We start from the raw sequence: 25,744 nt of genomic DNA on the forward strand, positions 1-25,744 counted from the left end.
GGGGGGGGAGGAGGAGGAGGAGCACTCGACCCTGGCGGCGGCGGCGGCGGCGGCGGCGGCGCCCGAGTTCCCCGTAGGGCCCCGCCTCGGAGCGGGCGGCGGTGGAGGAGGAGACTGAGGAGCAGGATGGCGGCCTCGGCCCTGTACGCCTGCACCAAGTGCACCCAGCGCTATCCCTTCGAGGAGCTCTCCCAGGGCCAGCAGCTTTGCAAGGTCCGTGGGCGCTGGGTGGTGGGCGGGCGGGGTTTCCCCGGCCATAGCCCGAGGGAGCTGGGTGCCCGCTGCACTGCAGCCCCTCTCTCTTCGCCGGCGCCTTGGGGGTTTGGAGCCCTCGCCTCCTCACTCAGAGACCCCGTTATCCGAGGAGCTGGGCATCAGCTGGGAAAGCCCCTGAGAGGAGGACGGAACCCTCCCCTCTTCCAGGCGACCCAGGAGGGGGCCGGGCCCCAGCAACGTTGAGGGGTCTCAGGGGTGGGGCTGCGTGAGGCAGCCACCTGTCTATGCCGCAGAGACCCCGGGATGGAGATGTTTTCATCTCGGTTTTCTGTCTAGTCTGTCCTTTCCTTCCATCGGGAGGCAGAGGACGGTGTTTGCACTTTCTTGCTAGGAACCTGAAGCCGCAAAGCTGATGGCATCCTTCTTCCCTGTCCAGGAAAGCGAAGCGTCTGGCTTGGGAACAGAATGCTCTATGATTTGGAGCTCCTCCCATCCCATTAAAGCCGGGATGCTGTCTGTGAGCAACGGTGCAAAATAATAAGTAGTTTCACATTTAACCAATCCTTGGAATCGGCCCTGACAGCTTTTTTAAATTTATCTGTTGCGTACCCCCCCATCTAATAAAGACAAAGACACCTAAGCCTTCCCTAAGGAATTATGCTGTAATTGGCTGCTTATTTGATAAATCACTCCATTTTCTACGTTGTGGGACAGATTTTATTGATGTTTTAGTCATTTGACTAGGTTGGGTAATAATTTTCCAGCAGAAACGTGAAATTTTGGGGGCCTTGAGGTAGATAATGACTAATATATTGTCTTATTACAGGAATGTCGGATTGCGCATCCCATTGTAAAATGTACTTACTGCAGATCAGAATTTGAACAAGAGAGGTTTGTATATTGAACAGTTTTTTATTGTTAAAGACAAAGTATTGTCTGTAAGGAATACTAGAGGGTTGTAATCCCGTATTTATGTTACAGTTTTTTTTAAATAAAATGATTTAGTTTCTCAAGCTTTAAGTTGTAAGCCCTTTCTGCATGGTAGGAGAGAGAATGCTGACCAAAAATTAATGGGTATTTTACAGCTAGACTTTATACCTGAGGAGATAAAACATAAATTATTGCATGGAAAATGTACAGCCTTGCTAACGAAAAGTGCAAATATAAACTGTTACTGTTAAGCTATTAAAAAATGGCAGAATGTTAGTGCTGACATGGACCTGAGGAAAGGTCTATAGTGTTACCAGCTACCTTCCAAGGGTGAAATCCAGTAACTTGTTACCAGTGGAAGAACAGCGCATATTTCTTAATGGAGTGATTACTGTTAGAGCCTCAGTGCATGCCCAAGAGCTTAAGAGAAGAACAAATAATTTCTTCACAAGTAGGTGTGAGCATCATACTAGTGGAGAGCACCCAGTGGAAGGTTAGATAGGCACTGGTGCTGTGCATAAATAGTGGCAAGTGTGAGGATTTTGGAACTAGATAGAAAACAATAGGATTTTTTGATTAGTTTCCCTTTAAAACACACAATAAAAATGTATGAAAATATTTATCTTAAGTTAATTAAGGGGAGCAAATTTGGACCCTAAAAAGATCCTTACGTTTGCATTTCTAAAAAATTCTTACTCTGTGTTAGAGTAAGTTTTAAGTACTACTAAAGCACAAGGTACACTTCTACTAATAGTACACTTTGACTACTTGCTTTAGTTCAGCATTGTGCTGCATAAGTTTCATCATGTATATACAATTTCCTTTTCAGCAAAACTAACACGATTTGTAAGAAGTGTGCTCAAAATGTGAAGCAATTTGGCACCGTAAGTATATCTTATATTTTCATCTCATTTTATTGCTGCTGGTCAATTAATGTTTTCACAAAGATGGACCTTTTAAAAAAATATGTATTGCTATGTTCTTAATATTTCAAGTACCAAAATATTTCAGGAAAGAAACTCTCTATAGAGAGTCTGATGGGAAGATAACATTTTAAAACAGCCATATTATGTGCATGTTTATATATATTGAATTTCAGTGGGGAAGTTATGATTTTATTCTTTAAAGAGTCAAATATAGCAAACAAACTCCTGGTTGTAGAGAACCTACTTATAAAGTTTTGCATAACTGTACTTTACCTCTTCCTCAGAACCTCTTGACAATTTTGTAGAGTGGCACAGTTCAGGCATTTAGTCACAAAAGTCAAGAAGTTATCCTAGTATAAGTTCTTTTCTTATATGTATATTACAGTTATTATTGGTATATTACAGTCATGATTAGTCAGATTTCTGGCCTTAAGGGTTTTTAAAATCTTCAGTTGTCTTTTGAATATAAAAGAAAATCAAGGTGTGTTTGTTATAGTTATGTTGAATATGCTTGTGCCAGTTTTTTTAAGTTGAAAACTCACCTATTTCTTGCATCAGCTGTACCTATATATGATGAAAAGTTGTTAAATATATTTTGAATAAATAATATAGTAATTAAGCTAACAGGATATTAAGTTAGTAGAAGTTCACTCCCCCAAATACTGGATACATGAAACTTTTCTGTCAGTGTGTACCTTTGTTTTTATTGATTGAAACGTCTTTACATGTAGCTTTTGTATTATATAACATACTATGCAGGTCATAAGTACATTTCTCACGATCTTATTTAACTATTTAACGAACAGTTTAATGAGTCTAGAAATAAATGTTAGCAAATGAATAGAAACATGATAAATGTCTTTGACTATGATAGGGCAGCATACATCACAGAAAACTTTTTTGCCTATTAGTTTCCTTAATTAATTTGTAAAATATGTCCTGCTCACTGGATATATTTTATGCAGCAAAATTATAGTGTTTTAAAATGTCTCAGTTAAAGAAAATATATATCTGTTTTTCAGCCTAAGCCTTGTCAATACTGTAACATAATTGCAGCATTTATTGGTACCAAGTGTCAGCGTTGCACAAATTCAGAAAAAAAATATGGACCACCTCAGACTTGTGAACAGTGCAAACAGCAATGTGCTTTTGATCGGAAGGAGGAAGGAAGAAGAAAGGTATGTTTTCTTTATTTTATGACGTCTTCTGGAAATTAAATAAAACACACACAAGTTGGAAGTTATTATAATTAATATATTACTGAAGCTTGATGTATTCTTTGGGTTCCTGAAAGCAGGTGGTTAGATGAAAGTGCAGGAACAGTGCATTTTCTCCTTGCTGGCATGATATGTAGATTCATGTTGATCAGTTGAGATTACTATACTTTAAAAAACATTCTGTGATAGCTATTCTGTAGTATTTGGTTATGCAGTATTTGGTGTGGGAGAATTACTAACTGCTTTTAAATCTTTTCAGCTACTTAACCTTTTTGCTGGTTACTTGAAGTTGCTGGTGTGAAAATATACCTGATGGCACTTTAACACATATGATTCAAAGTTAGTCATGTGCCTTTTCATTTGGGTTCATATTTTATACCATTGTTTGTTTTTCTCTACCTACAGTGACTTAAAAGGTATCTATATGTGTGTGACCTTTCTCTGCTGAGCATTCACACAGGCCTCCTGATGACTATCAGTTTCAGTTGATTTGGAGGATGACTGTCTTTTTGAGGGGCTCTGCCATGTTCCACCACAGCGATATATGTACCCTAGTTGTAAGACATGTTCCTCCAGCACTTGTCGTTTGAACAAATAGGATAGGAACTTAATTTTAGGCTTAATTTTGGAAAGAAGTCTCTTTTCCTCCCCGTTGACATGCAGACACTGGCCTCCCATTGTCTGTGAGAGTTGTGTTCTATAAAGTTGCTGCAAACACTGAGTTAGTGAATAGAACTGTTGCTCCTACGGACAATACAGGATAGGTCCCTGCCTCTGGTCACAACATGGTAATCAGTGGATCGGTACCTCATCTTCTTTTGTTTTGTTTTGTGTATGTTTCTGTTTAAAGACACCTTAATATATATTGTTGATTGATTAAATTGAACTCATAGCAAACAGCACTCTAACTATGCCTGAATGAATCTTATCTAACACAGGTATTTTCCACATAAAGTACATCATAGCCGCCTTATGCTTAGGAACGCTACATCACTTTAGCACTACCTTTGGGGGACCATTTTAACAGTGAAATCACCAATAAAAAGCACAAATGTGAAAAACGTGATAGTAGGTAGACTGTGAAAAGGATACTTGTTTACAATATGAGAGCTGAAGAAAGGCAGCAAAGCATCACCTTGTTAACCTCATCTGGGAACATTTGTGGTCTAGCTACACAAATTTTTTTGCTGTTCTGCGCATGTGGGTGAATGATCACAAAAGTGCTACAAATTGATTTAGGCATAACAGATAAATTTTAGCTAATAGGTTGTGAATTTGCCAATACAAAATCTGCAAATGAGAGTCGATTCTATATGTCATTCCATCTCATTTTTTCTATAAATGAACAGTTTTGCTGTCATGGGAAATACTTTGTCATTTTAGTAGTTATACAGTAATTTAAGAATTTATGATAGTGCTTAGATAAGGTTACACAGTAATTTAAGAATTTATGATAGTGCTTAGATAAGGTTTCTTTGAAGTATATCATCAAGTTATGCTTGTTTTCTAGTAATAAGAAAATAAGTTTTCCTCTCCAAATTTAAAAATGCCTCAAAACTAATGGAAGTCCATATATCATCCTTTATAATTTTATGATCCTCTAAATAAGCATTTCCCCAAATTTCAGAAAAGGCTATTTTACTTCCATTTTGCAACAGTCAGTGTGTGTGTGTGTGTGTGTGTGTGTGTGTGTGTGAGAGAGAGAGAGAGAGAGAGACAGAGAGAGAGCGCGCGCGCACATGCACACCAGCAGTTGAGCAGTTTATCTTAGCTGGTTTCACTTATAGCCAGTTACATGTACATTTAATCTAATATAAGTATTTTCTTTTAAAAGGTTGATGGGAAGTTATTATGCTGGCTCTGTACTTTATCGTACAAGAGAGTTTTACAGAAGACAAAAGAACAAAGGAAGAGCCTGGGATCGTCACATTCAAATTCATCTTCTTCATCTCTTACTGAGAAAGACCAGCATCATTCAAAACATCATCACCACCATCATCACCATCACCATCGTCACAGCAGTAGCCATCACAAGTAAGTACTTTGAAATCGTGTTTTCCAAAGTCCTCACTGGCATTTTAATGCCAGATTTTGGTGTTTAACTCTTTGTAAACTCTAGCTATGTGCTTGTCTAGTTTCCATTGTACATGGTAAGCTTCTTGCGTGTTACCATGACAGCTTCTAGGGCTGTTCCCCACTTTATTCAGTGTACAGAATTACACATAATGAGTATATTTAGTTGTTTACCATAAATATAAAGATAGGATTTTTAGAGAATTACAATATAAAGTTATGATCATATAATGAAGTCAAAATACAAGTAACGTCAGTTAATTGATGCTTCATTGATTCAATATTCTTTTTTTGTTCAAAGAATTGTTAGGATTTTACTTGTAAAAATTTTATGTACCTCAGTTACTATTAACTTGTTTTAGTTAAAACAAATTTAAACCAGTGACTAGGAAATGTATTTTGTAGTTTTGGAGAACAGATTGTAACACTGTCATTTGTGACCATGATGGAAGCATTCTAAACCTTGAAGGTTCACAAAGTGTGAGAAGTAATCTTTTTGACTAATGATACTTTGCTTTTTTAAAAATCAGACAGGAACTCTATTCAAATATTAACAACTACTTGATTTTTAAATTGCCTTAGGGAGAGAAGTTACATAGTAGTAGTATCCTAACCCTTTGTGTGTGTAAACATTTTTTTAAAGTGTAATATTAGTCTTCATGGACAAATCAAGAATATTACAATGCAAATTCCACCCAAAAATTAAAACGGAGAAGAAGGGGACATGATACACACTGATTTTCAGGAGAATTTTTTTTTTTTTTCACAAATTTCTCTGAGCCTTTTTAAAGTTCTAGACAGTTAAAACAGTTTCATTTATAGAAAACTGATGCCTGCCACAGTTAGGAACCCATGAAGATATTTGTGGAATGTAATGTAGTTCTGTCTAATTAACAACATTTGATTCTGAATTATAGGCCAGCACATATTAGATTATGGGGGTTTATTGAGGCACTGAGATTGTTTGCTTCTCTAGCAATTTTTCCATTTGTCTCACTGTGTTGTAGTGCTTTCTGGATGTAACAGTGGTAGACTGCATAATGACTTCTAATCTGGCTACTTTGAAGAAATCTTGTGGCCTCTATATCAGTGTATCCCAAAGAATAAAGGAATGTAAACCTTCCTTGTTTTTGCTTCTTGCTTTAGGAAAAAATATGAGGAAATAACTACGATGATGATAACGGTCAGACCTAAGACTCAGCTGAAATGTCCCTTTCCCTTGCCCTTTACAGATAAATTTGTTTTAGCATGATGTGAAAGGACACACTCAGATTATGTTTATAAAGATCAAATTTTGTGATAGTAACTTAATCTTTTGAAATTAAGGTTTCAGAAGTAAAGGGAAAGAGAATGGATTGACTTTTTGTTTTCCTTTTGATTATTTAAGATATGCAAATACTATTTTGTATTTGATGAGTAGGCAGCCAGTTTGTGGAGCCCTATCTTAAGTTCATTGGATAAGGATGATTATGAAGAGCTTACGTATTGTGATATATAGTGATGGGGGAAGGAAGAAACTCAGGTTAATATGGATGCAAGAAATAGCCCACCTCAGAAAGCTGAGATTCTGTTTCTGTTAAGTCATTATTAATGTGATTTTTCTCATTTTGAGGTCTGGATAGTTCTATTAATTTATGTGTGATCATGTACCTTGCTAGTGCTTTTAATGAAATTTGTGAAAGAAACAATGGCAACTGAATTCCTTAGTAGGGTTGCCGTTCATTGCCACAAGTAGAGAATAACTCAGGTTGAGAGAATTATAGCTGCTGTTTCCCCAGCTTGTTATTTATAGCTAATTCTTAAGAACATGGTTAAAAAGCTTCTACAGCTTAAAGAATAGTACATTTTATATACACCCACAAACATATGTACATATTTCTATTTTGTGTATGCTAGCACTGTACTAAGTGTCTTTACATAGGTAACTCATTTAATCCTCATTTTCCCTATAAGGTATGTTTTTTACCCATTTGACAGATGAGGTAACTGAGGCTCAGGGATTTTAAGAACTTGCAAAAGGTCACACAGCCCAGGTCTTTTTAACATCTCTTATATTGTATATACAGTGGACCCTTGAACAACAACAGGTTTGAACTGCATAGATCCACTTATATACTGCGTTTTTTTTTTTTTTTTTTTTTACTAAATATTTACTACAGTTCTACATGATCTGTGGTTGATTGAGTCTGTGGATGCAGAACCTCCTATATGGAGGGCTGACTGTAAAGTTAAGTGCAGATTTTCAACTGCACAGAGGATCAGCACCCCCAAACCCCCATGTTGTTCAAGGGTCAGCAGTTTACATGGTGTGCAGTACATAGGAGATGCTCTGCACGTGTTTAATGAATAAGCTAGAGGTTAATGAAGGATTGGCCAATGTGAAAGTACAGGAAAAAAGTATGGACAATTCATAGTGAGTTATAAAGTGGTTACTAGTGTTGCAGCGTAGTGGAAAAGAAGTAGTACTGTAGTAGTAATTATAAGTAAAAGTAAAATCAGTAGTTACTATGAGATTTCCCAGTATTTTCAGCATGACTGCTCCAGAGTACAGCCTAATGAAAGATGAAACTTTGGAAAAGATTCTTAGGAAAACTAGGAAAGAAAGAAAAATTCAGATATTTCCTGGTTCAACTTGACACACTATTGTGGGCAACTTGAGTTACTCCAAAGGAATCTCTACGTAGGATTATTAGGAAGGCCTTAACTTTGAGATAAAACATATGTCTAAAATAGTAAAGGTAGCCTAAGAATGATGATTTTCAGACTTTGTCATTATAGAACCCTGTTGTGATGGCTTTCATGCTCATATACCCTAACCCTTAATATGATATTAAATTGAATTATTGAAAGTCCTGATTAAAAAGAAAATCCAGTTCCTATCATCTTACCTTTCTTAAACAACTTAAGATGGCTAGTAGTCATTTGATTAGAATTTATCTTATTAGAATGTGATTTAATCAATATATATTAGCTTAGTCTGAAAACGTAGTTGAATATGCCTTTCTCAGAACAAAAGAATATAAACATATATCATTTGATTCCATTGGGAAGAATGCTGTTAAAATGTTGATGGGTTAAATAAATGTTATTAGATATCATCTGTGTATTTTTCAGAATCAGCAATCTGAGTCCAGAACAAGAGCAGGGACTGTGGAAACAGAGGTAAATATGTTAACGTATTTTCTGAAGTTATTTTGACATGTATTTTTTAAGATGTGATATTCCTTTAACTTTATTACTTAGGCTTAAAAAAAACTGATGTTCAGTGAAACTTTAGGGGAAGAAGAATAACTTTTCATTTGATGCCTCTGTCCTTTTTACTCTAATTATTTTTATTAATGTTTGGTTTCAGCCATAAATCCTCTGCAGCAATTCAGAATGAAACTCCAAAGAAAAAGCCCAAATTGGAATCTAAGCCATCTAATGGAGATAGGTAAAAATGAATTCCTTTAGTGCTATGAAAATTCAACTTAGTTGAACAGTTATGGCTGATTGCCAGTTATTACTAGGTAAAAGAATAGAACATGTATCTTCTACATTGACTTCTTTGAGTCACCTAGAAGAGTAAACATAATCAGTTAAAATTTTTAACTTAATTTTAGCAATAAGAAAGTGGCACTGAACGATGTTCTATTTGGGGCATAAATTTGGGTTTTGAAAAAAAATCTGAATAGAGAACATTATCTTAATTATTCTTCAGTGAAACACAAAACTAATTGTGATATTTGAAATTGACCTGCTTGGAAAATGTTTTTAGATTTAAAGTATTTTGAGAGTGACTTTGTTTTAGTTCATTAGCCAAAAGTTTGCTGATGTTACTGTACAAATTGGCTGCCTATTGCTTTACACTAGAAGTATTGACCCCCTAAAAGCTAATACTGAATTATATTTCTGCAGGTGTATGTAATGTGTGCCATTAGTAAGGTAATTTGCCAGTTGCATCCATTTCTGTCAGGTACATATTTTTTTGCATTAGCCTTAAGGATGTTTGTGGAATTGTCTAATTTATGCAATTTGAACACCTGCTAATTTTTCTTCTACTTCATTTAACTGTGTTTTACTTTTTTCTTTTTAGTAGCTCTATAAATCAGTCAGCAGATAGTGGGGGAACAGACAATTTTGTCCTTATAAGTCAACTGAAAGAAGAAGTGATGTCACTTAAACGTCTCTTACAACAGAGAGACCAGACCATTTTAGAAAAAGATAAAAAGGTAAGTACATGATTCACTGAAGCCTGGTAAGATTTACGTCTTGACTCTCGCTTGATAATTGCAAATTTTGTTAGACTTTCTTTAATAACTTGGTCATGTTTGTTGTACATGATTCTTATAAGACACAGAAGCCCAAACTGGAACGTAGGCCATCTAATTATGATATGTAAAAGTGGTACTTCAGAATTTTAGTTCTAAGAATCGAGAGCTGATTAGAATTCTAATAATTTCTGAACATTAGTTTTCAGTAAGCCTGTAATCTAAAATTAGATCTAATGTCTTAATTTGAAAATGAGATGTAAATGGAATATTATGTCAGTTGTTTTGGTATAAAAATGTAATTGAATATAGTCTAATATACCAATTAATTTTTTATTTCAATCAAGATCAAATAAGTGGAGAAAATTAATGCTGTGGGAATTTCCTATGTGGTAATGATTAACAGTAGGTATCTAAGATAGGAAGTAAGTGTACTTATTGGGACTTTATCAGTTAGATAAAGAGGAATATCGAATATGTTGTCTGTTTAGTGAAAAGTTCTAATACTTTCTGTGTGCACTGGAGCAGAATTTTACCTGTTTGGGCCTCAGTTTTCTCATTTGAGAAATGAGAGTATTAACACCATTTCATGGGAAGATGGTTGTGATTAAATGAGAATGTAAAGTGTTTACTTATAGCTTCTGGCATGTATAAGTGCTCATAGCTGCTATTACTGGGGTTTGGTCTTCTTTGAGGGTAGAACCTACTTCTGTACTTGTTTTATGATCCTAGACTGTCTGGTTTGACCTATTTCAAACATATCATTGCAATAGGAAAACATTAAAAATGTTCTTTTAAAATTATGAACAAGATGTGATTATGAATATGTAGTATGTAGCTATCTCTGAGATTCCATAGTAGTACTTGAGTCTGAGTTGGCTTTTACTTCTGGAATTCATGTAAATATGTAACTTTTATGTTACATTTTCCCACACCTTGATGGTTAATGGATTTAAGTTTATTTTAATACATTTGTACCTTACTTTAAGCAAATTCGATATATGAGATTTAGGATTAACATAAGACAAAAGTAGGATAGTTACAAGTATTTTATTTTTTATGGTTCTTTTTGCTTAACAACAGAATATTTTAAATTAGCTTTAATGGAAATTTGTTTTACACGCAAAATATTAGAAACATTTCTATTACACAAAGACAGGTCTATATGTACTAACCTAGATAAAAGTTGAATAAAATGGGAAGTTTACTATGAAATAGCAATGATTCCAAAACTACGTAGTAATGAATTGTGGAATTTTGGCTTTTTTAGATTTTTTTTTTTCAAGTATCACTATTCTATGTTAGTGCAGTTAGTGAAAAGTTTTCTGGTTTTGTTAGTGTTCCTTTTTTCTTAAACATTAATGGGGATGGAAATTAGCAGTACTATGAGGAAAATAATTGTAAGCCTAAAATAGCTACATACTTACAGCTTTTTAAAATAATGTAGGACTTCCCTGGTGGCACAGTGCTTAAGAGTCCGCCTGCCAATACAGGGGACACGGGTTCGAGCCCTGGTCCGGGAAGATCCCACATGCTGCGGAGCAACTAAGCCAGTGCGCCACAGCTACTGAAGCCCGCGCGCCTAGAGCCCGTGAGCCACATCTACTGCAGCACATTGCATCCATGCGCCACAACTACTGAGCCCGTGCGCCTAGAGCCCGTGCTCCACCACAAGAGAAGCCACCACAATGAGAAGCCTGCGCACTGCAACAAAGAGTAGCCCCTGCTCGCCAGAACTAGAGAAAGCCCGTGCGCAGCAACAACGACCCAACACAGCCAAAAATAAATAAATAAATTTATTAAAAAAAAAATAAAATAAAATAAAATAATGTAAATGTAAGACAACCACGTTATTTTCTATAATTTATTTCACTTTATTCAGTGACTTCTAGAGCCAGCCATGTACTAGATCATGAGGATAAAAAGGTGAAATAAGACATGATTCTTATCTTCCAGAAATTCATAATCTGGAGGCAACTCACAGTGTAGTGATGAAAATATCATAGTTTATCTGATGTGAACTGACATTTCAGAACAGGAATTCCTTTGTAATGTAGAAAGCAGGATTCAGTTATTCTTTGAATTGGACAAAAAGTGAGAGCTTTTATTCAGAAAATCAGAATATAGGGCACTGTGACTTCCTTTCTCTCTTTTTGGTGTACTTCTTTGTTTACTGGCTACAGGGTAATTACAGGAAAGAACCTGCAAACCTTTAAAGCTTACGTAATGAAAACCAATTAAAAATAACCAGAAGCTTTCTTCTGCCTGGTTCTTATGTTGAAATTATATAATACCAACTTATTTTTTAGTATGAAGTCATGAGATTTTTTATCTTTATGTATGTCATTTATATTTATGAAAAAATTGTCATATAGCTGTCTTTCCTTCCTCAAATCACCATCTTTTTTCTTACGTTGTCTAATTTAGCCCAAGTTTTAAAGTAACCCCCTTTCCTTTCTTATTCCATGTTAGTTGTATTTCTGTGCTTTGTTCTCCATTTTTATCTCAAATCTTAAGTGGTATTGGATATGGAATTCTGCACATAAATTTTAAAATAAAAGCAATATAGCTTTTGGTTGATAAGACTTTTCCTTTATGTACTTGCCCAGTGTGAAACTTTTTTCTTTTTTCATTGAAAACCAGTTTTACTCTTTACTTTGTTTATATATAACATGAAGTATGTTTTAACTGAAGCATTTTCCAAGGTATTAACCATTAAGCTTTTCTGTTGGCATACCAGTTGCCAAACTGTGTCCAGTGAAACCACCTTTAAAAAGAAACAAAAAAGACAACTTCTCAAAAGTTATACTGATGTTTCAATTTTATCTTAACATTAAAATTGTATTAGTGTTAAAGTAGTAAATTAGATAGAATTCATCATCTCACAAAACAGAAATTCGAGATAAGTCACAAAACTCAGTAAACTGCTGTTAACATTCTCCACTTTTATAATGAATTGTGAGTTTATTGTGAAAAATATTTAACAATGATGTGTTTATGCATATGCATATGTGTATATATATATTCATATATATACATATATATACTTATATATTTTTTTTTCTTTAATCTTTCAGTTAACTGAACTTAAGGCAGACTTTCAGTACCAAGAGTCAAACTTGAGAACAAAGATGAACAGTATGGAAAAAGCTCACAAAGAAACTGTGGAACAACTCCAGGTAAATGAGATTATTTATGTAAACTGTTAGGCAAGGAGGGGTAAACTTGGTTAATAGTATTCTTTCTCTTAGACTGGTATTGGTATCCCTACTTTATGCATATCTAGAGCATTTTCAGCTTTGATTTTGACTTAAAATACCTTTTAATCCTGCTCCCATTAAAAGTTATTGCCTGAAATCACTTGATAAGGGGATTCAGTAGATTAATTCTGAAACCTTTTGCCTAAAGTTCAAATGGGGTTCTCAGAGGAGGATATCACCGAAGTATGTTCAGTTGATCCTCAGGTGAAAAGCAAAAAATTAAAAATCAGATTCATGAAACTAAGGTGAAAGTAAGGTCTTCAGTACATTGTGTAGTTATTCTTCCTGTTTCCTCCCAGATAACTGGAGGAGGGGTGGGGGTACAAAACCAATTTACAGGACCTCGAGTAGAGGAAGTTCATGCTGCATGCAGAGATGCAAGGCCAAAGAGTGCACTTTAACTTCTGTACTGTGATTTTTAAAGTGCCAAATAGGGTTCTGCTGTATCCACAGCAGGGAGCCTCTAAGGATGTAGGCCAACCTTGGAGTACTGCAGAGGATACTCAGTAGGGTGTCCATATACAAAACAACTGGATGGTGATGCCGAGAGTCACCACAGTGACAAGGAGGGTGGTTTCTGAGGTCTGGAATGCAGAGATGGAGAGCATCAAACAGAGATTTAGGTTATTCCCTTATTTAAAACTTTTTTCACCTAGGTTTCATAAATTTAGAAATCAGACTACACTAAGTTAATCATATGTTCTATCGATTTATACATTCTGACATTTGTAGAATTAAGTCTTAAAAGCATAGAAGATGGCAGCACACAGACTTTAGGCTCTTGATGGGAGAGTGTAGCTTGGGAAGGAAGGAATTAATATTGCCCTGTTTTGTTTTGTTTTTAACATTGTAATACCAAGGGATATTTGCTATTTCATATCTTTTGGTTTTGTGTTCTTCATACTATGAAAATAGCTTAAATTGAGTAAGATTGTAAAGTGGATTTAGGAACCTGTTGAAATTCAAGGTAGAGATTGCCTAGTCGTAATGCTGATCTTACTATTACAGAGAATTCTGAAGAGAAACTTTCGTAGAACCTGACACATAGTAGGAATTCAAATAATTTGTTGAATGAGTGACGATTTATGGAAATGCCCATCTGCCCTCTGTTCTGAGAGATTGCCCATTTTATATATTAGGCTTCTTGTACATTATTGTTTCTCATCCACCAGCAAGCAGTAGTTTTATGTTATTTTACTCATTCAGTTATTAGTGCTGAATGATTACTGGAAACAAAATCTTCTGCATGATGATCTCTGGTTTAATGTGATTTAGCCAAGACATGAATAAATCCAGAATGACATGACAGAAAACCTGTGAGCAGTACTTAAATATGATAAAACTTAGTACTTCTCACTGTTCAAAAGAGCAATTCGTTGTTTCATTTTGTAGTTGTAAGCACAAGGGAACCTTGCTTGGACATCTCAGCCTGATTGGTATCTTAAGCCTGCCTCTTCTTGGTTGGTAGCTGAAGTTTCATATAATTTAATAATAACTATTATATAGAAGTATACATTTTCCACATAATTTTACATAGGCTGTCTTGTTTGCTCCCTACAGTAACTTTAAGTTATGTGGTAATCCAGATGAGACTGTGGTCACAGAGTCAGAAGTGACATAGCAACCTGTATCTTCTGACTCAGATTTAACTATACTTTCTCCTGTTCTGCACTGACTCCCACCTCAGGTTACTCAGGTTTTCTACTTCATCCTTATTGTCAGACCACTTCCCTTTATCATTTGTATTATTACTGGTGACATTCTGTCACAGTTACGTATCCTCTTTTAACCCCACTCCCTTTAGCAACCATGTACTAGTAAGGTTCTCCACCTAAGTGAGTAAACATAGTGAACTGTTTTTCTTTTTGTGTTAAGAAACTGAATGCTGAAGCAGAAAATTTATCTTGTTCTAATAACTCTCAAAACATTTGAAACTACCAAACTTGAAAAATTAGCACTGAGCATCACAAGAAAAAAATTGTCCAAAATACCAAAAAAAACCCAACCAAACAAAAACCCCACAACAAATCCCAACCAACCAAACAAAAACCAAATTGTCTAAAATATCAAGAAAGCCAAATAAAAAATACACCTTCATTTAGGAGATAAGTTGATAAAAGGGGAAAGGGAATTAACATTTGAGTGCCTACCATATACCAGCCACTGTGTTAGGCTAAGTGTTTTGTAGATTTGATTAGTTCTTTCAACTCCTGTTGAGGTAGATGGTGAAGTTTCTGTTTTACATATGAGAAAATAGACTTCCAAGTTACATAGCAGATAAGTGGCAGAGCCAGGATTCAAAGCAGGATCTGTGTGATTCGTAATCCACATATTCTTTTCTTGAGGCCAGCATTTCTAAACATTTTTAACTTAACTTGGTTAAGAGTTCTTAAATAATTGATTGTTGCATGGTGCATAATAAAGAAGTAATATTAGGAAAAAAATTTTAATGCATATATATTAAATATTACTATAAAATATATTTTAAATGTACCGAAATAAGAATAAGACAGATTTGGACTTGTCCCCATTTAACAACTGACTTACTGTTTATTTTTCTTAAAGGCTTTTTTCTTACATAATTTATCAGCAAATAAATTTACTAGTGACGTGATTAGGAGACTGAATATATACATGCAGATTGAAAATTAGCTGCTAAAGAATTAAAAGGAAAAACTTCTTTCAATACCTAAGGTTTGAGTTCTTGTATTTCATACTTAGAATATGAAAATTATAAACTCTGATTTTTTTGTTTTTTTTTCTTGATGAATGAGAAAAGATAGTTTGAAAATAACTCTTTAATGATTTGCTATGTCAGTGTATACACTTTTGTATAACTTACAGATCTGACAGAGATCTCTTTGAGGCAAGTTTGCAGGCATTTTCCTTTTTTTTTATGCCCTTCATTAATTTGTATTTTAAAATTTGTTTCTTAAGATTCCTTTTTTTCACCAGTGAGTCTCTTACAGTTATATATTGAATAATATGTAGCAAACAATGAAAAGAAAACAACTTATAACTACCATGTTTACTAGGACTGGTCAGCTGAGTAATACACCAATTGATAATGGTTGCGTGCACTTGACTTCCCCTAACTGCCAGTTATTCTCACTGATTTGTCATCTGAGTTTATCAAACTATTTCATTTTAAAGGGAAAATAAATATCCTTTTAAATTCTTGATGATTTTCCAAATTTGAAATTGAATTTGAAACCCTTAATTACCACCTTTATTATTTAATAATCGTGGAATAGAGAAATGCTATTAATCATACAGTCGAACATTAAAAAATGATTTGACTTGCAAATGTAAGATAGCTAGGATATTTGCATTTTGGAGGTCATGGGTATTAATTAGGGAGAATTTGATTGGTAAAGGGTTGGGGAGTGGAAGTACAAAGCCTGGGAAAGGTTTATATTCTGTGAAACTGCTTTAAGATGGTATACTGAAAAGGCAGAGTGCCATACAAAGGCTAAAATTAGAGTAGAAGATAAAGCACTGAGGTTAAAAAAGTGTAGATAATAAAAAATCTTGAGACCTGTGAAGGAAAATGGTTTTCAAACATAAACCAGAGGATATCTTCTGAAATTTTGTCAGTGCTCAGATTCCAGACTGTTGTCAACATACTCCCCGTTTTGGCTCAGAAACTCCAAAATCATTTGTGCATTAACATATTTGTGTATATGGAGGGTCCTTTATTATCTACATTGCCACAGTTAAGAGATTACACAGGGAGATGGATGTAGTCAAAATTTGAAAATATTCACTGAAGGCCACCATTTATACCTTCCTCCTCACTAAACACTAGTGACTGTCATAGCACATTGGCTTGAGGACAGTGTGTTTGTCAGTGGTGGATGGAACATTTGAATGACTTGCAAATTCAGTTCAGATTGATGGCAAAATGAAATCTTGAATCTTTGAAAAGGCATTTCAGCCTTTCATGAAAATGAAAACAGTGATGATGTGATGATGTGTAACTGCTCAAATTATATCAAAGCCAATACCAAATAACTGTATGCCAATTAAAGGAATAACAGCAACAACAAAAAGACCAGAAAGGGTGGTTGTGATGGGTGCTTCAAAAAGTTTTCTTTTGAATATCATTAAGTTAAGAGAGTAGTCCCTTTGGTAAAGTGATAAAGTCTGAATATTTTTGCAAAACAGATCTCTTATGCTTGCTCTATAAATAGGTAAACATCAAAATGAAAGACTTTGTAGAGTTTGTCTGGAAATAGCCCTCGCAAATTATCACTTGTTATTTGATTTTATTAATTATACAACAGTACTTATATTCATAGTTTTTGTTTCATGTTTTTCAGATAAAACAAAAATATTTTTCCCCTGTTTAAAAATTTGACACTCTTTTAAAGGGATTCACTTTAAGTTGCCTTTTGTGTAACCAATTATATCTTTGGACAACAATTACTTTAATATTGCCATTACAAAGAGGGCTGCTAAACGAATCTAGGATTTTCCTTCTACATATCCAACATTAAAGAGATGAACCTAAATATATCAACTCTTTCATTTATTCTGTTAGTGTTTCAATAAAATATTTGAAGTAGTATTCTTCAGCATAACTTAATGTTTGAAACATTTTTAATCGTAAATGTTTTTGTCTTCTGCAGGCCAAAAACAGAGAACTACTCAAACAGGTTGCAGCATTGTCAAAGGGTAAAAAGTTTGACAAAAGTGGAAGCATATTAACGTCCCCTTGAGAAGTGGTTATTCATTAGTGTTTCTGCTGAAAATGTAAAATTTGAAAAAAATTCTGTGAAGCCCTTAAATTCTGTGTAGTGGAAAAATATTTTTGCACACCAAATAAATTGGCATGTTTCCTATTCACTTTTGTAACTGATATACAGCATTTTTTAAGTTGTATAACATTCAAAGAAAACTTCAACTGGTTTGAAGCAACTTTTTAATTATTTGATATCCAGGAACTTTTTTGCCAGCAATAGTATTAAACAGTTGTAAGGGAGTGCATGAGTAGTGCTCTTTATAAAATACAACATGCAATAATAGAGTAGGTATGGTTTTCAGAAGTCAGAGCAGCAGGGCTTTTTGTTTTGTTTTTTTGTTTTACACTATGCTAATTTCATATAAACAGTTTTCAATTTAGAAATACAAAAACTTTTAAACAAGAAAAATTGTGAACACTGGTTTTTTGGTAATTGTGTTTTTACTTTTCATGAACATGACTTTAGGAGAGAATCATGGTGCTTTTATTAAATGGACTTCAGAGTATATGTAAATATGTTTTTTAAAGTTACATCGTTACCATTAGTTAGTAAACTAGTATTTTCATTATTGGTATAGGAATTAATGTTTATTGTACAGTATCCAAGGTAAATGTGTTTGTTTTGTAAAAACTACTGTAGATTTTTACTTACAAGTGCCTTTTTGCCACCTAATGTTTTTATTTATAGGAATGCTGATCTTTTGTACATACAGTTTGTTTTAAAATCGTGTTTAATAAATGTTTGTATATAAATGCATATGTACAGAAGCTTATTTCAAAAGGAGATCAAAGTTGCTAGTAAAATGTTTGAGGTTGCATTAAGAACTGATAATGCATCTAGACTTTAGATGATTTTGTGGTTTGTTTCTGTGTGATATGGGAAGCTGTTGGTCATTGAATTCATTGAATTATGTCAAAATACTTCCCAAAAGATTTAATTTTAAATCACTTCTGATAGAATAATTTTATTTTTTATGTTATATGGCTTCATGTTCATATTTTGTGTTACATGTTTTATTTTTCTTTTATTAAAATTTTTTTAAATTAATAATTTTTCTGCAGTGGTCCATATATCTGCTTTCCCTATAATATGTGGTTATCTAAGTTAATATTTATGTACACCATACTTAATTTGTGAGTTTAAAGCAAATCTGGAAAAAAATTAAATATCTTTAAAATCAATCTGTGATTATCTTTAAATAAATTGGAATCTACTGCAAGATTCAGGCACTATTTATAAGAAAATTATATCAGAGTCTTTAAAATTGTCTATAAAAGGTTAAGGTAGCGGTGGGATAGGTTAGGAGAAGTTATTGACTAATTGTGTTCTAATCCAGTGGTTTTCAGCCTGTAATAGAATTGATCTCCTACTTAGTAAATGCCAGTTCAGAGTTTCAGTTCAATTTTAAAGCGTCAAGCATTGCTAGATATACTGTATAGAGTAGAAGGCTCCTTCTCTTAGGAATTTATGGGCAAAGTAAATTTGTTTCAAGTAAGCTGTTATTAAATTTATCAGTCTTGAAGCATTGATTATGAATGTCCTATCAAAGATCCTCTTTCCACAGAACACAGGATGATTGTAGTAATTGTTTTTAACATTCATGTTTCAGTAGATTATTCTATAGTGATTCATTATAAACAGATATCAAATAATTCTTTGTCCAATTTGAAAACATATAATCTAGGGTAATTTTCAAGTGATAGTAAAATATTGAATCAGTCACACTTGGAAGAATTAAACCAATTTATTTTTATGAAATCTTCATGCAATAATCTTCCTAAACTTAGTATTCTCAACAATGATAGGTAATGCCTCCTTAACACAGATTTTAATGTTTTCAGGATTTGCTAAATTCATAATACCATCATTACTTTTCTTTAAAATTTATAATGTTTGTATTCTGGTTTCATAGCCATTTGTCAATCCACAGTGGTCATTATGGTTTTAAACTGTGTAATAGTTCTTATACCTTGTTGGAGCTGCTACAAAAGAAAGATGCCCCTTCCCCGTTTTTTAGGTAAGAGATTAAAAATTGAAATGAGTCTAAATACTTAAGCTTTGTAAATTCCAAGGCTAAAACCTTTTAGGGGCTTCACAGTATTTAGTCCTAATTAAATGCCCTCTCTTTATTCCATGACCTGGTTTTATAACCTGATTATTTTGCAGTTGTATAAACTAGTAATTGAGTCCCAGTTCTGAATCTGTAGTGTATTGACATAATGACCTGATATCCTCTCAATGTGGACATGTAAGGAGATACTATGGTGTGCCGTATTGTGCTTTCTAGCCTGTTTTCAGCTATCGATTAGCATTTACCAGTGAGGGTCATTTTGGCTCCAGTTATTTATGTATTAATAGCCTGTGAATATTGCAGTCCTTTTTAGATTGTATTGGTCTAAATATGCATTCTGCAGTGAACCTGTTAAGCTGTTCACATGTATAGACTATTGAAATACTGTACCTGTACACATCTGACTGTTGACATTTTGTACTTTTTTTCTAAATCCAATATTTCACAATAAAAACTTGTCAAAAGCTTTGTATTGGTATCCTATTGCTGCTGTAACAACTTACTGCAAATTTAGTGGCTTAAAATAGCACAGATCAATTCTCTTACAGTTCTGGAGGCCAGAAGTCCAAAATCAGTTTCACAGGGCTAAAGTCAGGGTGTTGGCAGGTCTGGTTCCTTTTGGAGGCTCTAGGGAAGTAAATGTTTTCTTGCCTTTTCTAGCTTCTGGAGCCGCATTCCTTGCATTCTGTGGCTCTTTGCCCCCTCCTCCATCTTCAAAGCCGGAAGTACAGCATCTTCAAGTGTCTCTGCGTCTGTCGTCATATGATCTCTCTTTGGTCATAGTGTCTCTCTCTGTTCCCCCTTATAAGGACATTGTCAGGCGCACCTGGATGATCAGGATAGTCTCCCTATCTCAGGTCCTTAATTACATCTGCATACGCCCTTTTGTCATGTAAGGTAACATAGTATTTATATATTTATATGTTCCAGGGATTAGGACTTGGACATCTCGCGAGACCATTATTGAGCCTACAGTAAGTTTCACCTACATTTTTCTAAAACGATAGATTTGAAGGAGTTGACTCAGGCCAAACAAATTTAATTTTCCTATCTGTTAAGACTACTCTCATGAAATGGTTATTTTCCTGGAAAGAAATTATATAAATTTTTATTGTGCTATTTCAGAGCAACAATCGGTGAATCAAGCTACGTGTAGTTGAGGTTTTTGCAAACGTTGGAACATGACTAGAACCATGCTAGATTGTTTGATAGAATAAGAGTTGAAGACATGACTTTAATTTCTAGCCTAGCTGGGGAGACAATATACATGAAAAAATACCTGGAACTTAATTAAAATGCAATAGAAGCTAAGAGCTTTTAGCAAGGGCATTCGCAGAATTGTGGGAAAGGTTAGTCTATATCATTGTTTTCTCAAACTTGAGCGTGCGTCAGTCAGGAGTCGGGGTGTGGGGCTTGTTAAGCATGTGTTGCTGGGCCTCAGCCTCAGTTTCTTGAGTCCATAGCTCTAGGATGGGGCCCCCAAATTTTCATTTAAAACTCCCAGGTAATGCTGATGCTTCTGGCCCAAGAAGTATACAAATTAAAAAAAAAAAAAAAAAAAAAAGAATGAGGTTTAAGAGACAATGAGTGGAAGACATTTGGGGAAGAATAAACTTAGAAAAGTTTTTGGAGATGTATTTTAAAAGCAGTTTGGGTAGTCTCCAGTAGATTTTTGAAAATGAAGTGATGTAAGACCAGATAATTTGACACTTTAAGAAGACCAACTGCTTTATTTCATAGCCAAAGAAATGGAGCAAGAAAGGGCAAATGACTTAAGTATTGACTTTTATTAATGTCCTGACATTTTCTAAAAATTTAAGGTAGCTTGGTTTAAGTGATTTGTACATAGCCAGTTTGCCACACAAATGAAGTTTTAAGGAGGAATGTGTATAGTCATATCAGACATAGCTAAGAAGTTGAGGATAGTGAGAAAAGTCAGTTGGATGCAACAAGCTTATGCCTTGACATATAAGGCACAGAATTTGTTTTTTTAATTGACGAGATGGTAGATGATTCAAGCCCGGTGTTTTTTCTCTCATGTTTAATATGATATGATTGCATTTGGAATATGTAGTGCTAGTCACCACTTTTGAAGAAACACATAGTCTGAAAAGTTATATGATTAGGGGGTTGGAAACTGTATCTTGACTAAAATGATTGACTTGTATCCAATATAGGGAAGAAAGAGACCAACAACCCTATAGCAAACTAGGCAAGAGAAATGAATAGACAGTTCATAGGAAAAATAAATGCACATGGTTCTTAACCATGTGAAAAGATGCTCAACTTCACCCAAAATAAGAAAAATGAAAATCAAACTTATATGGAGTTACAATTTCTCACCTGTAGGTTTGCAATATTCCAAATCTGACAACATACTTTGTTGACAAAGTTGTGGGGAAACACTTTCCTATATTCCTATTGGTCATTGCAAAACAGTCCCTATGGAGGTAAATTTTAGTAACCAGCAAAATTACATATGCAGTTGTGCTTTGACCTAGCAATCCAATTTCTAAATTCTATCCTGAATACACACTTAGAAAAAAAAAAGTAAAAAAAAAAAGTTTCAAGGGATTGGTTAAAAAACTATGATATGTCCATGTAATGGATACTATGTAGCTGTAAAACTAACTCAGCTACTTCTCTAGGATACATTGTTAATTGAGAAGCAAACTAGAGGAAAGTGTGTTGTAGCATGTTACTATTTAAGAAGGGTAGGGCTCTATACCCGCACACATACAAGTTTATGATTATATTTTTTAAAAATCGAAGGTTTAACCATAATTTTTAAAAAATGGTTACCAATAAGGGGGCGGGGGGAGGAATACGTTGGAAGGGACAATGTTGGAAGCTAGAATTCTTGGACTATACCATGTTTTGTTGATTTCACTTTGGAGTCACTTAAATAATTTTACAATGTTATAATCAAAAAAAAAAAAAAAAAGAAACACCAAATGTACCTAAATATATAACCAGTTGGTGCCACAACCACACAGATAACATTGCTAATTGCTATAAAATGCAATAATTTGTACCTCCCTAGTGGGATATGTCCTAAAGTATGTTGACAATCACATTGGTGACAGTGTCAGCATTCTGAGATTATTGTGTGGAATAAAACATTGTGAATAAGGCAAGTGAATAACTATGTGATTTTCTAATTCTTTCATTCCGTTCATTGTTTAGGACTAGGATTCTTGGCTAAATAGAAAGGAGATATAAGTTTAGGAAAATCTGTAGAGCCCTGTTTTTAATTAGAATTATCAGCATAAACTCAAGTTACTTTAAGAAGAAATAGATATATTCAGTAGGAAAAGTATAAAATGAGCTTGCATATCTTGTCAGGTCAGATAGCAAGGAAGCTATCACGGATGATTTAGTACACTCTCAAAAGACTCACGAGCCAGTTGGCAGATAGCACAATTTTAACATCAATATAGAAAATAATATCTGTAGTGGGTGGAAACACTGAATATGTTTAAATACATGAGTTCAAAATGATACTAAATAAAGAGACACCATACAAAAACCAAAGCACTAATTGATTACTATTGGAGGATACTAGCAAGCTGACTCAAAATTTTGAAAACTGGTAAATAAACAGAAAAGAATTCAATATTTCCTACAGTTCCCATACACACTGTACCTCTGGATAGGCAAGTAGTAAATGAGGGATACTTAAAAAAAAAAGAAGTTCCATTTAATGAGTGAAAAAGGAATGACGGAATTACAGTATCATCACTTTGCAACTTCCAATGAATTAATGGAGATAATAAGCATTGGCCACGCTATTGTTCAGCTGCTGAAAGTAAACAGAGACTCACTCTTAGCATCACGTGCTTTCTGAGGGAGGAGCACACTATGACCCATAGAGTAGTTTTGCCAAAAAGAATCATACCTAAGTCTGATCAAGTATCTACCAATTTACAGGAAAGAGAAACGCATATTATGTTGAATGACACTGAAGGGATGCAGTTGGCATAGTTGTTTCTTCAATAATTTGCAAGGAGAAAAAAGTGATAGAGGGGGGAGTTGGAGGGAAACATACAAGGTGAGAGGTACTTAGAAGATATCAACCAATCACAATATGTGGACCTGATTTGGATCTTGAATCAAAAAAACTTAAAAATTGAAAAAAAAATATTTTAGCATTTATGATACAACTGGAAATTTGAATATTGACTGGTTAATAATAGCAAGGAATTACTGTTAAACTTTTAGGTGTGATAATGGCTTTATTGCAGCTATGTTTAAGATACCTACTCAAATACTTACAGTGAAATGACATGATGTTTGGTATTTGACTCAGAATAATATAGGGAGGGATGTGGATGGAAATATAAACAAAACAGGATTGACTGTAGTTGTTAATTATCGGAATTGAGTTCCAGAATTGGTATATGGCAGTTTATTATACTCTTCAGTTCAACTTTAGTGTAAGTTAAGTTTTTTTTTCATAATAAAAAATACCACCACCAACCCCACTGAATTATCTCACCTTAAACAATATACCTTCTTTGAAAAAATTAAGAATAATACCAATAAAGAGTAGAAATAAGAGTAGAAAAAAACCCACCCACAATTCTACCACCTGGGGACATTCGTGTTTCTGTTTCATACATTTTCTTCTAACATTATCTGTGAGTAAGGGCTATAATCATGTTACAATGTAATTTTGATTCCTGTTTTCATCCTTCCCTCCTCCCCTCACCTCCATAACAAAAGCAACTCCTACATTATAAAAAACCATTTGTAGTAATTTCATAGCCTTACTTTCATAGCCATACACGTAAGGCAGTAGAGCCTAGTATTTAAGACCACTATTTTTGGAGTCAAATCTAGTTTCAAAGCCAGCTCTGCCATTTATTAACTGGAAGTTTTGGGGGTATATTTATTAATATCCCCAAATCTCAGTTTCCTCATCTGTGTCACAATTTATGGGGTTGTTATTGACAGTTAAATAAGATAAAGTATTAATATACAAAGCACTTTACATAATCTCTGACACATGGTAGACATACAATATGACTAGGCAATTGTTTACTTAATCAACTAAATATTTTTAAAGATAACATGAAGGCTAATTGCTTTTTCAGTTTTCAAGCATGTCTTTTGATGAGTCTGATGACAACAGACTATTAGGGTTGATTAATGTCTTCATAGTTTTTAACCATGGAACTAATTTTCTTTTATCAAATAAAATCTTATCAGGAGTACCAATATGTAAAACAAATAAAAGCTGAGACACTTTGGTAGAAGTCAAGGCAAGGATGGGGTCCCTTTCATTGTAGGATTAAGTACAGCAGATGTTGGTGGCTGAGTCCTTGATAATGCCACATAATCTAAATATCTTAGTTATTTTAATTATGTCTGAGTTATTGCTGATTTTGAATTAATTGGGAATCTCAATGACTGTTACCTTATTGTACAGGTGTTTTCATTTCAGAGGAGTGAATTTCCTATTAAACTATAAGCATCTATTATGTACTACGTGCCAGTCACTGTGCCAGTTGCTACAAAGACGCAAAGATAGATCTTCATTCTCAGGAGGTCACAATCTAGAAGAAAGAGCCAGGTAATTAAGTTATTTCAGAAAGTATGATAAATTACAAATATTCATGAATGATAACATTAAGAAGGGAGTTACTAAGATAAAACCATTTTTTTAAAGAAAAAAAAAAAAAAACTAGGAATTCCCTGGTGGTGCAGTGGTTAAGAATCTGCCTGCCAGTGCAGGAGACATGGGTTTGATCCCTGCTCCGGAAGATCCCACATGCTGCGGAGCAACGAAGTCCGTGCGCCACAACTACTGAGCCTGCGCTCTAGAGCCCGTGAGCCTCAACTACTGAAGCCCGTGCGCCTAGAGCCCGTGCTCCGCAACAAGAGAAGCCACTACAATGAGAAGCCCGCGCACCGCAACGAACGGTAGCCCCTACTCGCCACAACTAGAGAAAGACCACATGCAGCAACGAAGACCCAATGCAGCCAAAGAAAAATACAAAGACACGTGACTTCCACAACATTACACTCGCCTGTTTAACTTTTCTTGCTGCTTC

General features: G+C 34.6%; 1 protein-coding gene across 5 annotated transcripts; it reads left to right on the forward strand.

The window, feature by feature from the left end:
* Positions 1-66: 66 nt before the first annotated feature.
* FAM76B (family with sequence similarity 76 member B) lies at positions 67-25,744 on the forward strand. 5 transcript variants are annotated; one of them, XM_028501667.2, is made up of 12 exons: positions 67-213; positions 1,043-1,107; positions 1,976-2,030; positions 3,095-3,250; positions 5,124-5,323; positions 8,477-8,524; positions 8,715-8,795; positions 9,438-9,573; positions 12,690-12,791; positions 20,619-20,662; positions 25,120-25,263; positions 25,360-25,744. In XM_028501667.2, the coding sequence occupies exons 1-12, from the start codon at positions 127-129 to the stop codon at positions 25,376-25,378; spliced, it is 1,137 nt and encodes a 378-aa protein (XP_028357468.2). In that variant the 5' UTR covers positions 67-126; the 3' UTR covers positions 25,379-25,744. The 5 variants fall into 5 exon arrangements, with proteins under 5 accessions (XP_028357468.2, XP_028357469.2, XP_028357470.1 ...); XM_028501668.2 differs by having other exon boundaries at positions 9,441-9,573; XM_028501669.2 differs by lacking the exons at positions 20,619-20,662; positions 25,120-25,263; positions 25,360-25,744 and adding exons at positions 15,438-15,566; positions 17,504-17,519.

Source organism: Physeter macrocephalus, chromosome 16, assembly GCF_002837175.3.
Source record: "Physeter macrocephalus isolate SW-GA chromosome 16, ASM283717v5, whole genome shotgun sequence".
Lineage (NCBI taxonomy): Eukaryota > Metazoa > Chordata > Mammalia > Artiodactyla > Physeteridae > Physeter > Physeter macrocephalus.